Below are 25,856 nucleotides of genomic sequence, written 5' to 3' on the forward strand. Positions count from 1 at the left end.
TTGTACCCTAACCCACCTATGTCCATAGAACACATTCCAACCCAACCCATCTCATTCCAACCCATTGTTTCCCATTCTAACACACACCATCCCATTCCATTCCAACCCCTTGTATTCCAACCCAGTCTATATCCATGTAACCCATTCCAATCCATATAACTCATCCAACCCAACCCAGCCAATTCCAGCCCTCTCTATCCTAACCCAGCTGTGTGTAACCCATTCTAACACAACCCATCCCATTCTTCCAGCCCTCTCTAACCCACCCCATCCTCCAGTAACCCATCCCATCGCATCGCAGGCCATCAGTCCTAAGCAGCCCACCCCACAGCCCATTCTAACCCAGCATAGCCCATTGCAGTCTCACTCCTGCCACTCCAACCCTTCCACCTCATCCCACCCCAGGGTAACCCAGTCTCACCCTCACTAGGCTTCCTGACCCATCCCACCTCAGGGTAACCCAGTCTCACTCTCACCAGGCTTCCTGACCCATCCCACCTCAGGGTAACCCAGTCTCACCCTCACCAGGCTTCCTGACCCATCCCACCTCATCCCACCCCAGGGTAACCCAGTCTCACCCGCACCTGGCTTCCTGACCCTAGGGTAACCCAGTCTCACCGGCACCAGGCTTCCTGACCTGTCCCATTCGGGTGCAGCCCGGCCCAGGGTAACCTAGTCTGACCCACATCTCACCCCAGTGGCTCCCCCAACCCGGCCTCTCCTCTGAGCCGCGGGGCAGGGCAGGGCTGGGGCAGCTGGGCGGGATGGAGGCGGGCTCAGCCCCACTAGCTGAGCGGGGAGGAAGAGCTGGTCGGAGACGGAGCAGCCGGTATTGGTGAACCGGGCTGGGCGGGGAGGCGGGAGCCTGGCCGAGCCCGAGCCCGCCCCTCAGGTGAGCCCAGGCGGTATAAAGCCGGGGGCCCGAGGGTGGGGTGGGGTGCAGAGCTGGGAGCATTGGCTGGGTGAACATGGGTAACAGGGTCACCCGCGGGGACTTCGAGTGGGTTTACACGGAGCAGCCCCACACTCAGCGGCGGCGGGAGATCCTAGGTAGGCGCCCGCAGGGGGCAGCGGCTGGCGGCAGCCGCCGCGGGGAGGGCGCGGGCGGGCACCTGCCTTCCCTGCTGCCGTGGCCGGGCTGGCCCGCGCAGCGAGACGGCGATGAGCGGCTCTGTCCTTTGCCTGTTGTAATCCCGCTCCAGTGCCTGGCGCTCCCGGGGCTGAGCCGCATCCCTCCGCTTTGCCTCTGGGGTCCCGGCGCTCGCTCGCCCATTCCCGCAGACAGAGCTTCCCCGCCGACACCTGCGTCCCCCGCGCCGCGGAGCCGCTGCAGCGCCCAGAGGGCGGCCCTGCCCTGCCCCTTCGGGGGACGCTGCTATCGTGGGAGCGTCTTTGTCTTCCTCGGTGGCTCTGAATCCCTGTGCGTGCGTGAAAATCTTTCTTTGCCCTGTTTGTTAAACTGCTGTTTCCTCTTCTCGCTCTCTGGCCCCTTCCCCCCACAAACCCTGGGAGATTCACTCACGAGAGCGAAATCATCAGCAAACTGCTCTGGCCTAAGCCTGGAGGGTTAAACTGTTCAGCTGTGGCATGTTCTGCAGGAGAATTCCTACTCTAGCCTGCAAACTCTTATTACTGGAGCCTCCTGTCCTGCTTGCAAAGGAGGCACTGGCTTATTGCTATATCAGGTTTTCCCATGGCTAAATTACTTTAGACTGGAACTGATCCACCTTCCCTTTTGGAGTGAACAGCAGCAGCTTGGAACAGCAGGCCCATGAGCCATGTCTGGGGGTTGTACTGAATTGTAACACAAATGTCAAGAGCTAGGAACTGAGTTGGGGCAAGTATAGATCAGACACTGATCAGGTGCACACTGCTCACTGAACATAAGAATGGCTATACTGGGTCAGACCAAAGGTCCATCCAGCCCAGTTTCCTGTCTACCAATGGCCAATGCTAGGTGCCCCAGAGGGAGTGAACCTAACAGGTAATGATCAAGTGATCTCTCTTCTGCCATCCATCTCCACCCTCTGACAAACAGAGGCTAGCGACACCATTCCTTACCCATCCTGGCTAATACCTATTAATGGACTTAACCTCCATGAATTTATCTAGTTCTCTTTTAAACCCTGTTATAGTCCTAGCCTTCACAACCTCCCCAGGCAAGGAGTTCCACAGATTGACTGCGTGAAGAAAAACTTCCTTTTATTTGTTTTAAACCTGCTGCCCATTAATTTCATTTGGTGGCCCCTAGTTCTTATATTATGGGAACAAGTAAATAACTTTTCCTTATTCACTTTCTCCATACCACTCATGATTTTATATATCTCTATCATATTCCCCCTTAGTCTCCTCTTTTCCAAGCTGAAAAGTCCTAGCCTCTTTAATCTCTCCTCATATGGGACCTATTCCAACCCCTAATCATTTCAGTTGCCCTTCTCGGAACCTTTTCTAATGCCAGTATATCTTTTTTGAGACGAGAAGACCACAGGTACTGCAGGGAAGAGCTGGATACAACTTTTCTGACGGTGTGTAAGAATGGCCTGCCAGGCCACAGTTTGACAGGTCGGGGCAAAGAGGCCAGCAATTCATAGGACCCATGTCCTAGCCAGAAAAAAAAATCCCATTCCAGTGACTCGCAACATGCCTTGCCATGGGTTAAAGCTGTAAAGATTTATAATAACCAGGGATTGGATCACCAGAAATATAGTACTTCAAAAACATTCAAATCTAGTTAAATCTTTAGTAAAATGAGGTCCTTGGGACACTTCCTCAAAAGTAGACTCATAGGCTTTAAGGTCAGAAGGCACCATCATGATCATCTAGTTCAGCATTTCTCAAATGCGGCCACCAGGGGCTTTTCCTGCGGTCACAGCCTTGTGGGTGGGGTGGGGTGGGGTGGGGTGGGGGCGGGAAAGAAAGCTGCCCCCTTCTGGAGCCACAAACACTGTAAGAGCAGGTGATCAGTGGGAGTTCACCAGTTTTCTGGGGACAGTGGGACTCTGGCTTCATCCATGTGGAGGTGGGCTCCTTCCCCCAACCACAGGGTTTCAAGCTCTGGCCCCAGGTTCACCCACCACAGCCGTGGCCTCTGCTGCCTCCTCCAGCCCTCCATCTGGACCCCCAATTGTGCCCCCCCCCACACACACACATACCTGCCTCCCCATCCAGGTCTTAATTTTTCTCCCAGCTTGCCGGGGCTGAGTAAGTCTGCTGTGAAAAGTAATATTAACAAATATCGCTTTTCACAGAAACAGACTTACTAGCTAGCAAGTCTAAAAACAACCAAAAAAGCAAAACATGCAAAGCACCTTATTTGTGTTTCTATTCCGTTTAGATCCAGTAAAGAATAGAGACAACTGTCAATTATTTTGTCTGCAAAAAAATTCTAAAATAAATTACAATGATTTGGACATGTATATATGCACATTTATTTGTTTTTTTCTAAAGTTAATTAAGTATTTTAGGAAAAATTGTCAGTGGCCACAGTGAGGCCATCAAAAAATTTCTTCTGAGAACCCCTGATCTAGTTTGATCTCCTGCACATTGCAGGCCACAGAACCTCACTCACCCAAGACAGCCCCTCTTCTCTCTCTTTTCTCCTCTCCCTCCCCCCCCCCCCCCCGAGCCAGACACCTGTAATCTTAAAAAACAAAAAAACACTGTTCTAAGAGTAAAATTCTTATGTGAATGAGGAAAGAGCCTGGCCATTCCATTTATCAAACAGGCATTGAGTAGATTGACTGGGATTCCTAAATAAGATAAATCTATTGAGTATATTGGTAGACAGCACATTAAGAAAGTGTGTTCTGGTGTGTGTTTTCAGGGCTCTAGGCCAAGCCACAAAAATCACTGCTTTCCACTCATGTGTCACAGGGTATATTTCTGATTTGTACAACATGATGTCCACTTCCAGACTGCAATACAGTTTTATTGCTCTTATTCAATTTTTCTTCATCTTATTCTTTTTTTTTTTCCTTTTCCCCCTCAGCCTCCTGAGGTTCTGTTCCTACCCATTATTTTCCCCCTGCCCTGTTGTCTTTCTCATTTTCCCGCTCCTCCTTATGGTTATCCCATTATTTGATAGCTGACAAAGTGCCTGGTACTGTATCCCATACAGACTAGAAATATCTTCACTTCTTCCCCCTGCCTTGTAGTGTTAAGGGTAGGGGAAGCCCTTGCTGACTCCTTCTACTTGCTTACTAGTTAATCATTAACCTTTATACTCTGCATAGCATAAGACAGATAATTTATAGAAAAGAGAGAGGGCACAATCAGCCCTGGTCATGAAGGGCTTCATACAGGTCAATACTCTACTGTCCCTGATCAGACATGGGCTAGAGGGTATGGTGCAGTGCAGGAGATGTCCTATGTATGCAACCAGGTATAATAAGATTGAAAACCATCCTGGACTCTTGAGATGAGTTCCTGTCTGCATCCTGTAAAACTTGCCCATACCGGTATTGCCCTGGCCTCTTCTTATCAGGACTGTGTCACTGCCTGGCCCATACTTTTCACCCACAGTGGGTGGTGCCAATTCTTAACTGTAAGAGTACATCATTTAAAAATCAATAACTCAAACACAATGAATGTTAGTTTCACTTAGATAAAGGCATCCAGATACCACAATGAGCAGAATATTAAAGCCTAGCTAGAATGAGACCTCACTTGCATGCATGATCAAATCTAGTTTATAGAACCATTCTAATAAACTTTACTGGAGAATGGTGTTTTGCTTCACAGAACTTACTTTAAAAGAACAGAGGTGCTTAAATACAGCTGAGCTAAAGACTGAATCAGTTAACCTTGCCAGTGACTGGCTTTGCATGTTATAGCTGAAAGTGATTTACCTTTTAACTTGAAATCTAATTACCAGGTCTCTAGAATGACAAATTCATTTTTTTCCCTGTTAAGGAAAACAGTGTAATTGATGCACAGTCAACCTGAGGAACTCTTTGCCAAGGGATGTTGTGAAGGCCAAAACTATAATTGTGTTTATATTAAAAATAAATAAATAAAAAAATGAGAAGTTCATGGAGGATAGGTCCATCAATGGCTATTAGCCAGGGTGGTCAGGGATGCATCCCCATGCTATGGGTGTCCCTAAGCCTCTGAATGCCACATGCTGGGACTGAATCACTTGATAATTGCCCTGTTCTGTCCATTCTCTTTGAAGTATCTGGCATTGGTCACTGTTGGAAGACAGGGTATTGGGCTAGATGGAGCATTGAGCCGACCCAGTATGACCATTCTTTTGTTCTGACAATACAGGGTAAGTCTTTTGTGAAAGACTTATTCCTATATGTACAGCACTGCAGTGGTGCAGCTGTACCAGTATAACTGTGCTGCTGCAGCATATCTGGTGAAGATGCTCTATGCCAACGGGGTTGAGCTCTTCTGTTGGAATAAAAAAAAACCACCTGCGCAAGCAGCATATGCTATGTCGACAGGAGAACCTCTCCCGCTGACATAGCACTGTGCACACAAGCGCTTATGTTTGTGTAACTTGGGTGTGAATGAGCAAGATAAGTTTTGCTGACATAAGCTGTAGTGTAGACATAGCCTTAGTGAGCAACTGCAAGAAATCACCATTGTTTTCTAGTGTCTGACTTTGTGATTGAATCCATGCCCTAGAGGCTATTTGGCTGCTATGTCTACACTAGCAATTTTATTGGTGTACCTTATGTTGTTCAAGGGTGTGTGTGTGAGTGTGTGTGTGTGTGTGTGTGTGAGATGAAACATGACAAGTTACACCAACAGGAGTGCCAGTGTGGACAGTGCTATGTCGGCGGGAGACGCTCTCCTGCTGACATAGCTACAGGCGCTTGATGGGGGTGGTTTAATTAAGTTGACAGCATAGAGAGGCTACACAGAAGATCTTACTGCAGCCCAGCTGCATCGGTACGTGGCCTAAGGCTGTTTTTACTATGTATCCTGCAGTACATTGGGCACCTTACTGTACCTAAAAAGCACTCCCTGTGATGAATAAGTTCAAAATGGCTGCTGTTGACCATCTATTATGCTTCTCTCATGGAGACTTTACACTGTCTTCGTTGATTCTTTAAATCTGAAATAAACCATCCCAACTGAAAGCCCAGATATGGTTAGGGAACATCACAACCAACCTCTCATTTAGACTAAATATTTTTTATTTTACTTGCTCAAATTAAGACAAACTGAAGTTCAGATTGTAAAAATGTTCCTTACTTTTGTATATTTTGACTCCTTGAGTGACTTTTCAGAAGTATTTAGGCTAGTGTCCTACATTTTTGGTCCTTGGTCTTCTAATAGCAAATACTTTTCTAATTATAATACCTGCAGTAATACTGGCTTTGCTCTATCCCTCAATATCAAACTGTCACTTTTGGGCCAACATTGAGAATAACACCAAATCACAACAAACATCCCATCATTGCAGTGTCTCTTGTCACTCAACAGCACACCTGGTGGTTAATTAAAAGTTGTATTGGGGGTTTCTGAACGGAATCTATCCAGTCCTCATCTGGCTCTCTCTACGAGGGAATAGAGAAATTAGGAGATCCTTGGCCACCTATGGGGGAATGTATTACCTCACCTAGGCTGAGAGGGGGAGAGGGAGTTTAAGGGTTGGTGAGTGTAACATTTCTGTATCTAAAGCCATCTGGTTTATCATGATACATTATGTGGTGCTAGTATCCCCAAGTTAGCTTGCTGGGGGTTGTGGGTGAAGGGAGGGATTAAAACACAAAAAAGGGTTTGTTCATTCTGGTGAGCTGAAAAACACACAGCCTTTTCATGAGAGAATGGAGTGAAAATATATTTACTTTGATCCTTCTTCCATATAAATACCAGATCAATTAAAGGGCGCAGCAGTGTGGTAAGGTTAAATATGCTGTGCTTTTTGGTGCCTCTTATTTGTTCTGGCAAGGAGTCACTTCAGAGTGACTTCATGTTTGTTTAACAGGGCACTGTCCTGGAGGCCCAGGTGTCACTGGGTTTTTTCCCCCCTTTGCTTATAAGGCCCTTTGAAAGCCTGGTGTGAAGAGGAATGTCCTTACTTCCATTGCACATGCATGTTGCTATTATTGTCATCTAGTCATGAGTCAAAGTAAAGAGGAGCATGAAGGAATAAAACTTCCCCTCTCTGCTAAACAGAAGTATAGTTCCAACCCCTGCTTCTTTAGAGCTCCCTTTCCTTACTGTTGGCATACAGCCTCCCTTCTGTCTTTCTCTCTAATATGCTGTGCATAGTTATGCTACTATAAACATTAAATATACGATGTAAGCGTCTTATGTCAGCAAGGAGAAATGCCCCCACTGTCCTGCCACTGGCAGCTGCAGGCCTGATTGGATCTCCACCTCTTGTTCTGCATGTGAGAAGGGACCACCTGCTCAGCTCTCTCTGAGGCAACACTAGGGGGAGCCCAGAGCAAGAGATCAACTGCCATTCTTGATGCAGAGGGGGAGCCCGGAGCAGTAGCTTCGGACAATATTAGTAGGTTTTATCCCCTACTTATTTCTTGCCATGTTGAAAAGATTTCTCCAATTGTAATTGGAAATCTCTATTTGTGTAGTTATAATCCTGCCCTGCACCCATTTGACTGAGGGGTCTTAGATGTGGGAAGACTAATTCCACAGCACCAGTTTAACATATGACATTAATATGCTACAGTATTTTCAAAACCATTTTTGACTGGGGTGACCTCAGTGAGTAACTACTAGTTAGTGACTTGTAGCGTACTAATGCTCCTCATTCTGAACCTTTTAAAGGGATATTTTTAGGGTAAACTTCCTTAATTTTGTTGCTAGTAACTTAGATTATTAAAAGAAATAATTACAAAATGTTTTGTTTCCCATACACAAAGAACAGCTATCTATTTTCAATCAGTGACCTTCATTGCATAAGATGAAGGTGGTGGTGCAGGGGGGAACCCTACAAAATAAAAGTAAGGTTTCAGAGTGGTAGCCGTGTTAGTCTGTATCAGCAAAAAGAATGTGGAGTACTTGAGGCACGTCCATGAAAGAGCACAGTGCCTGGAGCAGGCTGCCTTTGAATACAAAATGGCAGGTAGCTCTGCAGGGAGGGGATGTCTCCATTCTAAAAGTGCAGTGGTTGGCACCAGGGGGCTACTACCCCTGAATGGATCTTTAATGGTTCCCATTCGAGCAGATTACTGTCATACCAGTGAAAAAGGTCCACAGTAATTATCTTGCATACACTGCAGTTTATTTGAGAAGAAATTACACAAGCGGTAAAGGGTTACACTAAGCAAATAACTCTTATGTTAGACATTAAGAACTATATGTTAAGAGCTATACATTCCTCTTAGCGAGCCTCTCTTTCACAAACATACACAAACAGGCCCTGTACTAGCCTCACACAGTTCCTGCTTGGCAAACAGAGAAGGTGGTTACCAATTCTATGGACGGCTTCTTCTCTCCAGGTCTGGTCTCCTCAGCCCTCTGGTCTGTCTTGGATTCCCTCGAGGCAAGGCCTTGGCTGCCTGGAGACCCTTCTGGTTCACAGTCCTACTTGAGCCCATGGAGCAGAATTTTGGCTACTCTGTCTAGCAGCATTAAGCGTTTTAATTAAGGAATCCCTCAACAGTAATTTAATTTGCTTGATTTTTATACTCTATTTCCTCAAAGGAGTCACATGTCTTAAAAACATGCCCAGTGGGCATGTGGCTACTAATTTTTACCCAATTAATACTTTAGGAGGAGACTGCAGAGTGATGCCAACTGAACATTACCCCACATTCACTCCCTTATCAATCATTCACTTCAGCCCCCTGTGTGATGTACTTCAACGGGGTCGAGATGCCCCGGTCAGCCCAGGCTCCACTCAAGATGTTCTACACGTGTTGTTTGCTTTCAAGTGCACATATTTATTGACTCAAAGATCAGTATTAATCATACACCCAGCATGGAGCCAGTCAGTTTCACCTCTGGCATCGGCCTGATGCTAAGAGAAGGATTCTGTTCCCAGAATTCTCTTTTGCAGTTCAGTTATGTCAAGATATGTTCTCACACCATTCATTCAGTATGGCCACACCAATGTGGCACCATCCCAACACAGTGCAGCCTTCACTTGCTTCCATTGTGCAATGCAAGTAGTCAGTGTTTCACTTTTCCTAGTCAGGGTCTCAGACTCTAGTCCAGTGCTGTAATGTTTGAGCCAAAAATGCTGCAGGGGAACATCCTTGGTGTTAAAAACCTGTTACCTCTGGAACCATTCACAACCTTTCACGCTATATAAGCCCTATTTAAGCAAAAAGCAAATTGAGGTAGGCTCTGCCCAGCTTCCCCTTGAGCTACTCTTGCAAAGTCTGTACTAATAATACCACCTACCATTAAGGATGCTTTACTAACTTGCTGTACTGCAACAAAGGGCTGAAATGTCTATTAAAACATGAGTTTTCCTACCTGTAGTGCTGCACAGGCAATTTAAGAAAGTCTCGTATAAGGCTACTTGAAGAACCAATGTTTCTGTTTAGGACCTGCCAAGGGCTGATCGCTATTTTTAGGCCACATAGGCCAAAGAACTTAGGCATCCATGAAAAGTTATAATGGTAGTATCACAGGCTCTGAATGTGTGTATTACTTTTTTCAGGTGGAAACATTTGTTCTTTCTTCCTATGCCTTTTGGAATATCTTAGCCTGATTCATAAATAAATGTTGACCTTGTATAAAACACCCACTTTGACATAACTCTTCTTAGTCAATGGATCTCATTCATCTGCATGTCTTCTTTTAGTTATGGTTAAACTGCAATTATCAATTATGATTGACTATTCTAAGGGATGAAATTTACCCTTTATATTAAAGTTGAGCCTCATTAGCATGTGCCATGATGTTTTGCATATGTCAGCAACAAAGTAATGAATACTTTGCATGTGCTGCTCTCATGAACTAGGAGGCTAAGAGCTTTTTTTTCCTGCTGTATGTAAGTACAGCAAGCCTAGCAATCTCAGCGATTCTTTTCAATTCCATTTTCTGGCAGTGCAATAATGGCATAGGAGACTAAAGGGTATGTGAAAAATAGTCAACAAATATTTGGCAGTATTAATCTAAGGACAATCTTTCTGTACCACTAACTATTATGCCAGAATTTACCTCGGGGCTTCTTACATACAGTGTTCCTGAAATTAACCACAGTCTTGTTCCTGAACTAAACTTATGCAGATAGTAAGGTACTTGTATTGACTGCAAGCTCTTTTCTGTACTTATTACTGTATCTTTCAATACAATCAGACATGATCAGAAAATGTTGCTTTTAGATGTGGCTGGTGCCTACATTCTAGTGCGAGGTATCGTGTATATTGCACAATCAGTCAACTATTATATTATCTTTTAAATATGTAGGCAAAAATACTCTAAGCCACTAAATGGCTTTGAAATAATGGACAAACATCTGAATTGTGTAACTATTCAGGAGATGCTTTCCTTTTAATACATGAGTAGACAGACCTCTTTCCTGTGGGTGTTTTTGTTAGGTAGAAATGCACTGTATGTGGTTTAATGCCTACAGTGGGCAATCTGACGAAAGGACTGCATCCTTCAGGATGAGATGTTATGTGACGGCCTTGTGCCTTAATGCTGCTAGCTGGCTGGGTATTGAAAAATGATCCCATGGCATACTAAAATAAATCTACTAACTTCATCTGAAATAAGAATGTGGCAGTTGTTTAATTATGTATGTTTATACAGCACCTAATCATAGTTGCCAACTTTCACGTGGTAAATGAGCACCCTGATTTTCACAATAAGCCAAAAATCAAGTTAATACCATTTCAAAACAAGCCAATCCCTCAGAACCCAGCACTCTGACTAGATTCCCCCAGTATGGAGTCTGGGGCTGGTGGGCCCACTGTGCACGCCCTTGCTCCTGCTTGCTGGGAGCCGATCCAAAAAAAAAAAAAGGCTACAAGCCCAACAAGCTACAAGCCAAAAATTAGCCAACCAGCAACTCACAAGCTCATTAAGCCAAAAACAAGCCCAATTTCTGCAGTTTTTTCCCCCACGGGTTTGGCATGTCTGCACCTAATACAACAGGGTCCTGGTCTGTGACTAGGACTCATACATGCTTTGGTAATAGGAATAAAAAAAGTGATGTTACAAGCTTCTCAGGGCTGGGTGTGCCTTCCTGTGTATTTGTACAGAGCCCAGCACAATGGGGCCTCTGGGAACCTCCACGTTATAAATAATACTGAATTACTGAGATTATGAACATTCACGTTTCTATTTAATTGAATCTTTTTTAGTACAAAACTTCCATATCTTGTATGTGTTACACCTGTCACTGCTGGCAAAGTCACAGGACTTATTTGCATTGCCTCTGATGTTTACAGTATCCACAGCAGCACTGTTCCACACCTTCATAATCTGATCTTGATGAAATAGCAAATGTGGTGTAATGGTCAGATGACATTTACTTGTCTAATTATAAAAAATTCACCCATCACCCAGTGTGGACACAAATACAGGTTGCAGCCACCGTTCCCAGATTAAGGAATTGATCCTGTAACTTTCCCCATGTGAGTTATACTTACTAATATGTGTACTGCAGAAATAAAAGGCTCCAAAGATGGGTGATAAGGACATAGAATCTCATGTGAGGAAAAACTGGAAAGGATATAGGATCTCTTTAAAGAGGGGACCTAATAGGAGGTTATAATGAAATGGGGCACAAAAAGTAAATTGCACATTCTTGTGGGTTTTTTGTTTTTTTTTCCTCTTGTAAATCAAGTGGGCATTCAACAAAACCAGAAGGGAACATATTTAAGCTGATAAAAGGAAATACATCTTTACATATGTAACTTATGAATTCATTGCTACATGATATCTTGAAGCAAAGAGCTCCTTGTGGTTCAAGATCAGACTACTTGGCATGGGGGAGAACATCCAATCGAATAAGGATATAAAACCTCATTCCATAATTGCCTTCTATAGAATTTCTTGCACCTTTCCTTGAAGCATATGGTATTGGCCACAATGAGATGTTACTGGGTTGCAGAGACTGATTCTTACCCTGCATTACTAATTTAACTCCTCTTCATCCTCAATCACAATCTGAACTAATCCCACCCAATCAACCCTCCTGCTCCCAAGCAAGAGCGTGAGTAGAGATGCCAAGATTTCCCCACAGTATATTTAGTCAAATTAATCTGATTTCATTGTAAAGAATAAATCATAATTTACAGAATGTGTAATACTTTTTGGAAGAATCTGAATTCATGATCTTTATGTAAAACATATGGTTTCTTCTTCTTTGACAACATTGTCACTATCAAAGTGCATGATGCTCCATGAATACCCACAGCTCCTGTTATGGGCACTTAGAGTGACAAATTCTCTGCATTTATATAGCACCTTCCTCCAAGGATTTCAGTGTTTCCCAATAGCTAGTATTAACTGGAAATGCTGAGCACTGTCAATATCTTTTACTACACACTAATTCTATCCCATCATGTTGTGTAAATTGAGGGTTAGCGGTTAAAATAGAATTTCTTATAGATACACACCCAACAGAGTAAAGTGCTAAATAGGACACCCTGATCAATTAAAGGAGTATATTGCCAAATACTTTACATCTTTTATATCGGAAGCATGTTCCTACCATATAACAAATGTCTTGTAATGGATCTCTAATGCTGTAGCTACATATATTGATAACTACTTAAAATTGGATTGGACTTAGCATTTTAGTAAAAGTTCTGTAGGCAGCAATCTTGAACTAGCCTGGGGGATAAATCAGATGTCTTATCTCTTTGCAATATCTTTCCATGGTGCTGTGAAGACCCACAATCAGAACTATATCAGGTTATTATGGATTTTTCTGGGTGGCATTCATACCTGTCCCTGGTGTGTAACTTTACTAAGGCTAATGAACACAAAGATATGGAAATCTACCACTTATCTTCCTTCCTTCCTTTCTCCCGATAATTATAGCATTGGTTTCTCTTATGATGTCAGTGCAAACAAGGACTGGTTCCTGATGTAACCATTGGTGATTTTAAAAAGGTCAGATTAATGAGTAAAATGCTAGTGTTTTTCCCTTATTGGGGCCTGTAAAAAAGAGCACAACAGTACTCTATGGATGTGTCTTGTGTCCAGTATTCTGCCCCCCTGCTAGCTCCCCTGGTTTGTGGGTGTCAAAACACCTCTGTCTACTTTGGAGTCCATTCTGTGGTTCTATCATCAATCTGCTGTTATCCAGAGCAGAGAAATGTCAATCGGATCAGGTTAAGTAGCCAGGGGATTGACTTGCTTGATACAAGGTGCTCCTGCAGTTTTTAATTTAGGGCTCTTAGGATACAACCACAAATTCCCCATCCCATCAGGGCTGTACATTTGCTCAAGAAAGGCTTGGTGCAGAGTAACCGTGTTTGAAACTATTCTTTCAGTAGGGTTAATGCACACCGCATGGAAGTAATTCTGTACCTGTGCATTACTTTCTGAATGACTAGGCCCCTGTGCATAAACTTTTAATGGAAGAAATTAGAGGAATGCCATGTGGTGACCATACTTACTTTCCTGATACTTAATGAGTTGTGTTTTTTTTTTTTCCCCCTTCAGCCAAATATCCAACAATTAAATCTTTAATGGGACCAGATCCCCACTTAAAATGGATTGTGTCTGGAATGGTGTTGACACAGCTTCTAGCCTGCTACTTGGTGAAAGCTTTATCTTGGAAATGGATTTTCTTCTGGGCTTATGCTTTTGGGGGCTGCATCAATCACTCAATGGCGCTAGCGATCCATGATATTTCACACAATGTTGCCTTTGGTAACAAGCAGGCTAAGTGGAATAGATGGTTTGCAGTCTTTGCCAACCTGCCATTTGGACTTCCTTACTCCGCCTCCTTCAAGAAATACCACATCGACCATCATCGATACCTTGGTGGAGACACTTTGGATGTGGATGTTCCAACAGACTTCGAAGGCTGGTTCTTTTGCACTCCATTTCGGAAATTTATTTGGCTCATCCTCCAACCATTCTTCTATGGCCTGAGACCTCTTTATGTGAACCCCAAAGCAGTTACTCAGATGGAAATATTTAATGCCCTGGTACAATTCTCTATTGATTTTATAATCTACTACTTATGGGGCCTGAAGCCTGTTATTTATTTAATAGCAGGCACATTACTTTGCATGGGTTTGCATCCTATTGCCGGGCACTTCATAGCAGAACATTACATGTTCTTAAAAGGCTACGAAACCTATTCTTATTATGGACCTCTCAACTGGATCACCTTTAATGCAGGCTACCACATGGAGCACCATGATTTCCCCAGCATTCCTGGATGCAAGCTGCCAATGGTAAGCATATATGTGGATCCTTGTAAAAGTTGCTGGAGTAGCTTAATTTGGAATGGCTTGTATTATAGCAATAGCCATTTTTAACTAAGGCTAAAGCATATCTTTCAAACTGCCAAAAGATCGTTGTGGGAGAAAATAGAGGTCAAAGACCCAAAAATGGGAGTGTGGGGGAGAGTTACACACAGACAGTGCAAGAGGGTTTAACAATATGATAGTAATTTCTTTTGCATGAAAAACATTACCTAAGAGTTCCAATTCTTCAACTTCCTAAGTTCGGCCTCTTCAGCTTATTGTGGTGTACAATAGATGTGCAATGGTGGAAACAGATTAGTAGATTTTTATGGGATGGAGGTACATCTAGGTCTAAAATGGTGCCCTCAATATATGGGCAGGGGACTGGAATGGGGGGGGGCATGCCCCCCCATTTTCCCAAATGAGAAGGGGGAGTGCAGGGGCGGGGCTTCGGGGGGGGGCGGACACAAACAGTGTGGGAGGGCAGGGCCATGGTTCGGGTGCTCATGCCCCCCCCCTCCCCTTTAGAGAGCTGCTGCTGCTCCTGTATATGGGGATAGCTGAGATGGCTGCTGTTAGCTGCGTACACCAAGTCTGCACTGGAACATTCTACTCAGAATACCAGATCCTGGGGTGGCTCAGATTATTTAAATTTTAGTGTAAAAATTCTCTTTGGCTGTTCTTGAACAGGATCTGTGAATAGCTTAAAAATGAGTTGGCTGCTTCTGTGTAAACTAGAAACAGCAGCAATTTATCAAGTGAAACTTGTCCAGTGATCAGCTCACCAGTTGAGTTGTAGAGAAGTGTAATTGCAGACCCTGTTTGGTGCTGAACAGAACACATGGGCTTGGATTCAGCCTCACCGAGTTTACTAACTTGACACAGACAACGGGGCAAGTTAATGGAGTAGCTGATATGGGACTTGGTTGATAAAGAATTAGAGGAGGGTAATGTGATTAATGCAAATCAACCTGGGTTTATGGAAAATAGATTCTGTCAAAATGACTTTTTTTTTATGAGATTACAAGTCTGGTTGAAAAAGGTAATAGTCTTGACATAATATACTTAGGCTTCTGTAAGGCGTTTGATTGGTACTGCATGACATTTTGATTAAAAAGCTAGAATGATCTAAATAATATGGCACACGTTTAAATGGATTTAAAATGGCTAACCCATTCAATTATGATTCCTTTTTTATAGGTTTCAAAATGTATGTTACTAGTGGGGGCCTGTAGGGAACAATTCTTGACCCTATGCTATTTAACACTTTTATCAATCACCTGGAAGAAAATCATCACTGATAAAGCTTGCAGATGACCCGAAAATGGGGGGAGTGGCAAATAAGAGGACAGGTCACTAATTCAGAGCAATCTGAATAGCTTGATAAACAGGGTGCAAACAATACAATATTATTTCCGTATGGCTCAAAGTAAATGTACACATCTAGGAGCAATGAATGTAGGCCACACTTAGATAATGAGGGACTCTGCCCTGGAAAGTAGTAACTCTGTGAAAAAGATTTGGTGGTCATGGGGAATAATCAATTGAACATGAGCTGCCAGTGTGATGCTGTGGCCAAAAAGAAGTTAATGCAAACCTGGGGATGCATAAATGGGAATCTTGAGTAGACGTTTTTACCTCCTTATTTGGCAGTGGTGCAACTGCTGGTGAAATAGTGTGTCCAGTTCTGGTGCTCATAGTTCAAGAAGGCTGCTGATAAACTGGAGAGGGTTCAGAGAAAAGCCATGAAGAATGTTTAAAGGATTAGAAACCTGCCTTAGCGTTAAGACTCATGGAGCTCAATTTTTTTAGCTTAACCAAGAGAAGTTTAAGGGGTGACTTGATTAGTCTAGAAGTATTTATGTGGGGAATGAATATTTGATAACTAGCTTTTCAGTCTAGCAGAGAAAGTTTTAACATGATCCATGTAAGGCATGTGTTCCAGACTACTGAGACCTGAAAAAGGGACACTAGCAAAAAAACCAGTAATGTGACCCCTGCTTCTTCATGGCACTCAAACAACCACTGGTGCCTCTTCCCACCTCCTCACTGATGCATCCGGGGGGAGGGAGGAGGATACTGTATAAAATGGGCAGGTGCGGGGGACACGGGAGAATGGCGGAACTAGTTAAGAGTCATGGACTTGTCTGGAAGCATGTTCCATGTGCAGGTCAGTGTGTACAGACTACTCTGGTTTTTGGATCTTGGAGGGAGATACAAAGAGAAGGAAACAAATATGTTGTGATTATGACAAACTTTTAAAGTTATTGCACATTGGAGCTGCGGAAAACTTTCTGAACGTCTTTGACAGAAAATAGCTTTTGGCAGATGTGGAAATTTTTTGCAAACTACTTTTTTGGTAGAAATTTTTGACTTTAATCAGAAACATCAAAATTGAACATTTTTTTCCCTTCACTCTTCAGTTACCAAAAACCCCAAAATGCTGGAGACCAACTTAGAAGAAAACAGAACTAATTTTTGCAGGGAAAATATTTGTTCAACCAGTTCTATTGCACAAAATTCACAACATTACCAAATACATTTTTATGTTTCTAATTTCTATTTTAATAGTGAACACCTGGCGCATCCTTGTCCAAAGGCAGTGGCTAGAGTAACTGTAGTGAGCTTAAACTTAGCTCTCTCAAGGGAATAACTCCTGGCCCTCAAAGTCCTGTGTAATTTTGTGGTCAGGACAACCAATGGAAGGCGCCACTGGAACAGGCCCCAAATATATAGGTGATAATATAGTATTGCATATATTTAGAGTGGTTATATTGTACCTGCTTAATATTAATGAGCATTCAGGGCTTTGGACACTACAAAAATCCTTCAGTTCAATAGATCAGACTAATAAATGCATGCTGCTACTCCAGGGAGCTGTGATAAAATTATGGGATATACCACAATGCACAAGTACTGCAACAGTTGGAGGGACCATTTTGTGCACATGCTGCACTGGCTCACTTAAAGGAGACAGGTTAAGATGGAATGAGTGGCCCTCAAAAACACTCTGCTGTATTGATGGTTAAAAAATTGATTGTCGAATAAATTATTTGAATGTGGTAACATTTCTTGAAATAACTTACTTCATTAGGTCTACTTAACTGCAGCGCTTAACCTTGGACTTGTTGAATCCTCTAATATAGTTGGTCCTTTAGATGTAGAACCTTTAGCGTTATCTATAAGCAAGTACGTAATGGGAGCTGTTTTGAGTATGATCAGGTCTCACACATAATGGGGAAATGAGGGAATAAATGGACCTTGTACTGCACTTTCATTTGTTTATCAGAAATTGATATTTAGCTTCATCTTCTATCACAGATGGCTCATTCAGAATGTCCCAAGCAACATGTTTGCCATTGGAAAAAAATGCATCAGTGTGACCCTCGGATCTCTGAATAGAAACAGGAACCATTAGGCTATGCTGTAACCTAGAAGCTGTTAAAACGTGAGCCTCATATGATGGCAGTAGAACTCCTCTCCTCCTTCAATGAGCTGTGGGATGACTGCTTTTCTTATATACCATGAAATTAGTATCCTGTCCTGAAGTACCAATTTTAAAGAAAAACATGTAATGCTAAAGGCTGGCTAGTCTTTGTGAATTTTTTCACTGTCAAATGTAATATTGCATTCTCTTCTGACCAGTGGTAGAAAGATCCATTCTACTTATCTGTAGAATTGACACCCTTGTAAAAATGCTCCAAATGATCATGCAAAGCTCTTCCCACCCCCATCATTAGACAAAAAGATGTATTGTTACACTGGGTATTGCCTGAGGCAAAGGAGTTATTCATTAAACTTCGTGGGGAAAGTACTGGGCAGGGGGTGAAACCAGGCTTACTTGACTGACTGCCTCAAAATAACTCTAGTAGCTGTGCTTGTTTGAAGCACAAGTTAACCTGATAGCAGAAGCAGTGGAATTAGCTGGCTTATTAACTCTTGTGTATTTTTACACATACCTTGGAATTATCAACTTGCACACAGCTAGCTTAGAACATACTTTTATCACTGTTGTTCTCCCTCCCCTAGTCTTTTCTTAGACTTTCAGCACTACTACAGCACTTACTTTGGAAGATGATGAATACAGCTGTAGTAAAGCACTGGAATTGCAGTAGCACCTAAGAGCTCCAGTTGTAGCCCCGTATCCCATGTGCCTGGGTGCTGTAGAAACGGAACAAAAAGTCCCTGCCTTAAAGTGCTTGCAAGCAGTGTAAGAGAAGAGACATCAGCTGGCTAAAGGGGGAGCACAAGTAAACAATGAGGCAGTACAGGTCAGGATTAGCCCTGGCTTCAATATACCAGCTGCTTCAGGTTGATGTAATGCCTTCCATCTTAAGGTATCAAAACTCTTTACAAACACTAACAGGTTAAGCCTCACACCAGCCCTGTGAAGAAAGGGAGTATTGGTATCCCCATTTTACAGATGGGGCAGAGATGTAAAGTAACTTGCCCAAGATAATGCAGGAAGCTAGTGGCACAGCCAGGAAGAGGGTTCAGGTGTTGACTCCCAGTCCTATACTCTAATCACAATGCTCCCATTTTTCTTTGAGATAATGGTACTGTGTTCAAATGAAACGACTACTTGAGGGCAGTAGTCCATAGTAATACTACAGCAGGTGTTGGGTGACTGGAAAGATAAGGACAGGTACCCTATAATAGCTATTAGGCCAAAGTACATTTAGTAGCAATTTAACTTCAGTTTGTTGGTCTATCAGTATTATGGTTTTAAAATAAAACTTGCATTAAAATATTTTCCTTATGTCTAAATCAATGTACATGGTTCACATTCTGTGATGCTGTTAGCATAGACAACTAAACATACCAGCTGTTTTCATGTTGGATTTCTTTATAGGGGTAGTACATCAACAAACATTACAAAGCAGGACTGTACAGAAATGTCAGTGCACTTATTTCAGTGCACTTTCCAATATGTCACAATACAGCAAGGGTGGGCAAACTACGGGCCGTGGGCCAGATCTGGCCCGTCAGGGCTTTGGATGCGGTCTGCGGGACTGCCACCCCCATGGCACCATGGGACCACTCACGGAAGCAGCCAGCACTACATTCCTACGCCCCCTGGGAACTGCAGCCAATGGGAGCTTTTGGGGAGGTGCCTACAGGCCAGGGTACTATGCGGAGCCCTCTGCGCCCCCTCCCCCAGGAGGGAGCTATGTGGGGCTAGGGCAGGCAGGTAGGGAGGGAGCCTGCATGGGCCCTGGTGCATGCCACGCCACCCCAGAGCTGCTCCAGGTAAGCAGCACTATGCCGGAGCCCACACTCCTCCTGCACCCTGCCTGCACTACTCCTGTCCCCCAACCCCATGCCCTGAGTCCCTGAGCCTCTTCCTACACTCTGCACCCCAACCCCTTGCCCAGAGCTGCACACTGCACCTCCTCCCACACTCCCTCCTGTCCCCTAATCACCTGCCCCAGCCCTACATTCATAGCCCTGCATGCAATTTCTCCACCCAGATGTGGTCCTGGGGCCAAAATGTTTGCCCATCCCTGCAGTAGAGGCAACAGGCCATCAAACTTAACCCTCAAAATGCTGGTGTCTTCCAGACTCTAGCGAAACAATGTTTAGGACAGGGATCGGCAACCTCTGGCACATGGCTCACCAGGGTAAGCACCCTGAGGGGCCGGGCCAGTTTGTTTACCTGCCGTGTTGGCAGGTTCAACTGATCGCGGCTCCCACTGGCTGTGGTTTGCTGTCCCAGGCCAATGGGGGTGGCGGGAAGCCGTGGCCAGCACATCCCTTGCCTGCACATCTGCAGTCTTTAAGTGCTGGATAAAAAGCAGGGAAGCTGAGTGTCTAGGTACACAGATATCATAAACTTCAATCATTCATTGTACATAATTCATTAAATCTACTACTACTGTTCAAACAGATACATTTTAAGGTAAGGTTTCCAAAGCTCAGTACTTCATTCTCACTCTCTATTGGTACCAGCCCCAGAACTCTATTGATCTGCTGCTCGGGCCCTGGGGTTGGTTATGGGACTACCATTCCTTACTGAACTGGAATTGCTTTATGCACAACCTGGCAATTATGTTGCCATTTTGCTCTACAGCCACAGTGGGGCTGCTCCAAATCATTTTAGTGTGTCCCCTGCATACCAATCCTGCAGAGCCTGGCTCTGCTCTCAGAAACAGTGGATTCTGGGAGATATAAAGCTTCCTTCCCCATGCACAGTGGGACAATATTGGGAAAAACTTTCTGAAGCATTAGTGCTAACATGATTTAGGCTGAAACCGTTTAAACTGGGATCTAACTTTGCTGGAAGTATATTTAACTGAAACTGTATTTGATGTGCTTATAAACTATAGGGCACTCTTACATGAGATATGTTATGAGCATATGAGGGGACCATACAATTCTGGGCACACTCAATTTGTGTAGTGTAGATAGCCTGAGAGCTGCTCTTTAAACTGATGTTAAACAAAGCCAGCTGTGTTTAGCTCCTTTCAAAACATGGGCAGGAGTTTGTCAATATAGCAGGATTCTTAACCGTGGGATTGGAGACCAATACAAGGAGCTTGATGCCTGTTGAATAATTAAACAGCCTGTGCCCATACCCAGGCAGAGAATCCCAGTGCTGTAGGAAGTGGTGGTGATGCTCAACAGATAGCAGTCATTCTTATGGAATCACTGCCTTAGCATTAGGGTAAAGGAGGTGTGGTGAAGCGAAATGTGCTGTTAGAGATGCAGATTCAGATGAGACATAAAAACAAGCTCCTGGTTATCCAGGGCCATTTAAAAAGAAGCCAATGATACTACTGCAAGCGTAAGGGTGTTACTTTGATATCCTGGCCAAATCAGTTTACTAAAAATTCTCTCACAAACTATCATATGCAGTTGCTTTTCTATTCCAGTGGTGGCTGTATTTCAGTGGAGAGGGAGATGATCTAAGAGTCGTAACAGATTTTACACTTCCTGGCAGATCCTAGTGTGCTTTGCTAATGTAACTATTAATTTGTATTGCAGTATTGTTAGCCAAATGGGCTCGTTTCCCCCTGGAGCTGCCCGCCTTGTGTTATCACATAATCTTGCTGCACAGAAGGCTGCAGCGGGTGTTTTGCAGAAACAGTCGTTGGTCCTGATATAACAGCTGGGCTTATAGGCAAATAGTTGACCTTTTGCTCTAACAGTATCGCTTTGAGCTCTGGCCCCATTTAGTAGATGCTGCATAAACATAATGGTAAGGCTTGCCCCAAGGAGCTTACAATTTAAATGGACAAGACAAGGGGTGGGGGAAAGGAAGGATTATCCCTATTTTATGGAAAGGGGGGGGAATTGATGCACAGAGGGAGTATGATTTGAGTTAAGGTCATACAGGGAGTTTGTGGCAGAACCAGGGTCTAAATCCAGCTCGCCAGTACCTTACCCATACAATCATCCTCTTTCCTGAATTGATACATGAATAGTACATATGGGTCACAGTCCCCATTTCTAGGGTGAAATTTAGGAACTGTTCTAATACTACATATCAGCCCTTCATAATAGCATTAAAATAGGTGGTGAAGAATCTTTTCTAATGGAAACAATGGCATTTTATGAGACAGCAGAATGTGATGACCAGAACTGGGTCTTAACCCTGGTGTCCTGGAACAATACCCTATCTCCTGGTGGTGTGTGTATTGTTAGTAAGGCTTGTGGATTGCTTTCAGCCCTTGCATTTATATAGCTCTGTTCATCCATGTCTTTATTAACGTAGTAACTTCCTCTTTTCTTGCGTGTTGGGAATGTATTACACAATTCATGCTAAAGGAGATGTATAAAAACAGGTAAATGAATTTACAGTGTGACTAACACTGGTTTACACTTTAACTTTATCTGAGTTTCTTAACCTCTTTCACTGAAGGTCAAAAACTTGCATATAAATGGCTCCATGGGAAGAATGGCTCATAAAAGTCCAAGTTTAAAGGGTGGAATTTTTATTGCATTCAACAACCTCGCTGGCTTTTAAATATTGGCTAAATAATGTTCTGGAAGGAAATCTGGTTTCAGCTCTGCCACTTTGCCTGGGACACTCTGGCTTTTGGTTTGTCTAAAGGGCTGAGTTCAATTAAAAAAAAAATCTGCCTCGGTAAGACTAATCTTGGCAGGTTTGTGCAAATGTACAGCAGCGCCACTGATTGTCATGTTGCTACGCTCAAGTACGTGCAGAGGCAGACTGCTGAGCTGTTTATCAGTAATAACAACTGTGTCACCACTCTATTGCTCGTGCTAAAGTTGCTATAGCCTCCCACTTCCATGAGCTCTTGAAATCTCGTCCTTTTCATGCTGTCCTTACTGCCTGCAAAACCAACTCCCTGCCAAAGCTGCACTTCAGATGTCGTCTTGTCCCACTAAAAATCTTTAAAATGGTTTAAAAAACTTGCTCGGATATTGTCACTTGAGTTAATGTTTACAGCCCCCAAATGAAAACTCAGCTATATGGGAAGCAGGGCCGGCTCTGGCTTTTTTGACTGCCCCAAGCAGAAAAAAAAAAAAAAAAAAGGGGGGGGGGGGCAACCAGAACGGCAAAGCAAAAAAACAACAACAGTGATCTGTGCGCCGGAGCGCAGGTGCAGGGGGACCGGCTAGCGGGGGAGGGAGCGAGCAGGCGAGAGAGAGAAGGGGGGCGGCCAGGGCTACAGCGGGGCGCTGCCACGTGGCCCCTCCCGCCGTGCTGCGCACCGCCTGCCGGGAGGGCTCCACTCCGGTCGGTGGGGAGGGAAGGACGCAGGCTGTCCTGCGGAGCTTGCTGCAGGGTGTTCCCATCCTCCGCGCTGGTGCCCCCTACAGGGCGGCCGGAGCAGAACAAAACAAAAAAAACAAAAACAAAACAAAAAAAGTGGCCGTGCCGCCCTAGTATTGGGCGGAATGCCACCTCGTTCAATCTGCCGCCCCAAGCACCAGCTTGCTCAGCTGGTGCCTGGAGCCAGCCCTGATGGGAAGGGTGCACATACCTACAGCAATAGCGAGAGCACTTCTGAGAGCAGGCAAGGTGAATTTCTGTCAGTCTGAGATCAGGTGTGCAGCTGAAATACCAGCTAGTAATGGCACACAGGGAGAAACAGAACTATGGCCAAGCAGCACTCAGTGTCTTCTGAACTGGTTTGATCTTTTACTGAATTGTGACACCTGAACATGTTTAAGGGTTCAGGAACAAAAGTGGGTGGCACAAAATGAGTGAATTATGCTGTGGTGGAGTCCTGATAGCTCATAACAAGGCCTTGTTCTCATGATGAGTCAGACTAATTCATGTATCCCTTCCCTCCTCATAAAACACTGCTGAAATCCAGTCCTGTGGAACTAAAATACAAAGATCAGAATCAGACCCATTTTTTTTTCTTCAAATTCTGAGGGCGTGTTAGGACTAAAGGGGTTGGTTCAGTCCATTAGAGATAGAAGCCCATTATGAAGTTTCCAAATGGCTCTAGATACAGATCAGAGGTTTTTTTTTTTTTTAAACCAAAGTTCTAGAATCAGAACATCCCTGAATTCTTTATCAGGCCTGTGTCTACAGGAAAATGTAACGGGATGCCAGATTAGTTTGAGACTAAGTTAACAGCAACTATTAAATGGGGAAACAAAGTGGAACAGAATTTAGATGCTACAGCTAAAAAGACTGGTTTCTGTAATATTTTTTATTTCTAGTGCAAGCAAGGCTGTAGCTGGAGTATTTCAGTCATACAAAGTGGACTACTAAACATTGTGTGCAAAAATACTCAGAGGAAAATGTGGAATGCTAGTTCAACGTTTCTTTCCACTAGAAATAGTTGTCAAAAATGCTACATCATTCATAGTCATAGAGCAGAGTGTGACATGGGATGCTTTTCATTGAAAGACTTATTGGTGTGGATCTTAAAAAGTTACATTGGGCAAGATACAATCTCAGCTAGATAGAGAAGAACCTCTGACAATGCAATGCTGGTTAAATGGTCTCTTGTTCTTTTCAGGTGAAGAAGATAGCAGCAGAATATTATGACAACCTTCCGCAGCACCAATCTTGGGTTCGAGTTCTCTGGGATTTTGTTTTTGATGACAGCATTGGTCCTTACTCACGGATTAAGAGAATATGTAAACTAGCAACAGAAAACCAATAGATTTGCTTTAGCATCTTCATTAATAATGTTAAAAAAAATCCAATTTTCGTGAACTTGAGTTTTCAGAGCTATAAATGATCTGAAGTAATATTTCTATGCACTTACCTTTTCTGTAGTACCAAAGGTGATGAAATATTGAAGGAAACCACAGGCACTGTTTTAGAATACTGTAAATTTTATTAAAAGGATTTTTGCTTATGTAACATTGCTCTTTGGCAGGATATCACACATGTATGTTTATAGCAGAGGCTACATAGATGCACCATCCTTTGTATCTGGGTGAAACTGTTACATTTTAAATCCACATTAAACATTTTCCCCCCTTTTCATCAGGACCATGCATGTGTGGCACGAGATTCAGTTTAGACCTGTTCTGTGGTGCAGAATGCTTCTAATCTTTGGAGGAATGGAGACACACACTTCAACAGGTGGTTGGCTTGCCTTAATAGGTCAATGCAAGCAGGAGGCAGCCAGGATTCAAGAGCAAAAACTCAACCCCTTACTTCCTTGGATGGATGAGGGCTAGGGCTGTATTATACATGCTACTTCAAGTACAGTCATCTCTGAGCTACATCTTGGTTTCTGAGCAGATTACAACTGGGTCAACAGCTACTGCAATATTGCTGCCACATCATATGGGTTTGGGAAGGCAGGGATAGACCCAAAATGCAATAGGTGGAAAACCCCCAGGAATCTTATTCCCATGTGCAAACACAATGGTATGGTTTGTCACATCCAGTGAAGTTGTGCTCTGGACAGTGACTGTACAAATGAAGATGGAACTTCATTTCCTATTCTCATCTACGTCAGATCAACTTACTCACTGTAGTGGAGAGATTTCTTTTCAGTTTGCCAAGCACACTCCCCTTGAGACGTCAGTCCTGATGCTGCTGAACATGTGAGTCAGAATAAAACCCAGCTCATTCAATTTTCGCTGTCATTAGCGCTGCAGGGCCAACCTCCTGCCTGTAATGTTTGTAAACATGATTCAATACATATAGAACCATATTCCAAGAGGAGATCAGCCACAGCCTTTCTGGGGCTAATGCACTCAGGGAAAAGCCATAAGCTCCTATTCTCTTGGATGTGCAAGCTGAGAAACAGGATTTCTAATACTATGGGCTGGTCTACACTGCGGGGAGGGGATCGATCCAAGATACGCAACTTCAGCTACGCGAATAGCGAAGCTGAAGTCGAAGTATCTTGGATCGAATTACCTGGGGTCCAGACGGCGCGGGATTGATGGCCGTGGCTCCCCCGCCGACTGCGCTACCGCCGCTCGCTCTGGTGGAGTTCCGGAGTCGACGGTGAGCACGTTCGGGGATCGATATATTGCATCTTAACAAGACGCGATATATCGATCCCGGATAAATCGATTGCTTCCCGCCGATACGGCGGGTAGTGAAGACGTACCCCTTGAATTAACATTTAACATCTTACAGGACAACTGCACTAT

The 25,856-nt window shown here is 43.8% G+C and overlaps 1 protein-coding gene across 1 annotated transcript; it reads left to right on the forward strand.

Annotated features, from left to right (window-relative positions):
* The first annotated feature begins 948 nt into the window (after positions 1-948).
* Positions 949-24,717, forward strand: DEGS2 (delta 4-desaturase, sphingolipid 2). The gene is made up of 3 exons (XM_034769919.1): positions 949-1,050; positions 13,555-14,297; positions 24,254-24,717. The coding sequence occupies exons 1-3, from the start codon at positions 969-971 to the stop codon at positions 24,398-24,400; spliced, it is 972 nt and encodes a 323-aa protein (XP_034625810.1). The 5' UTR covers positions 949-968; the 3' UTR covers positions 24,401-24,717.
* Positions 24,718-25,856: the final 1,139 nt, after the last annotated feature.

This window comes from Trachemys scripta, chromosome 4 (assembly GCF_013100865.1).
Source record: "Trachemys scripta elegans isolate TJP31775 chromosome 4, CAS_Tse_1.0, whole genome shotgun sequence".
NCBI classification, from domain to species: domain Eukaryota; kingdom Metazoa; phylum Chordata; order Testudines; family Emydidae; genus Trachemys; species Trachemys scripta.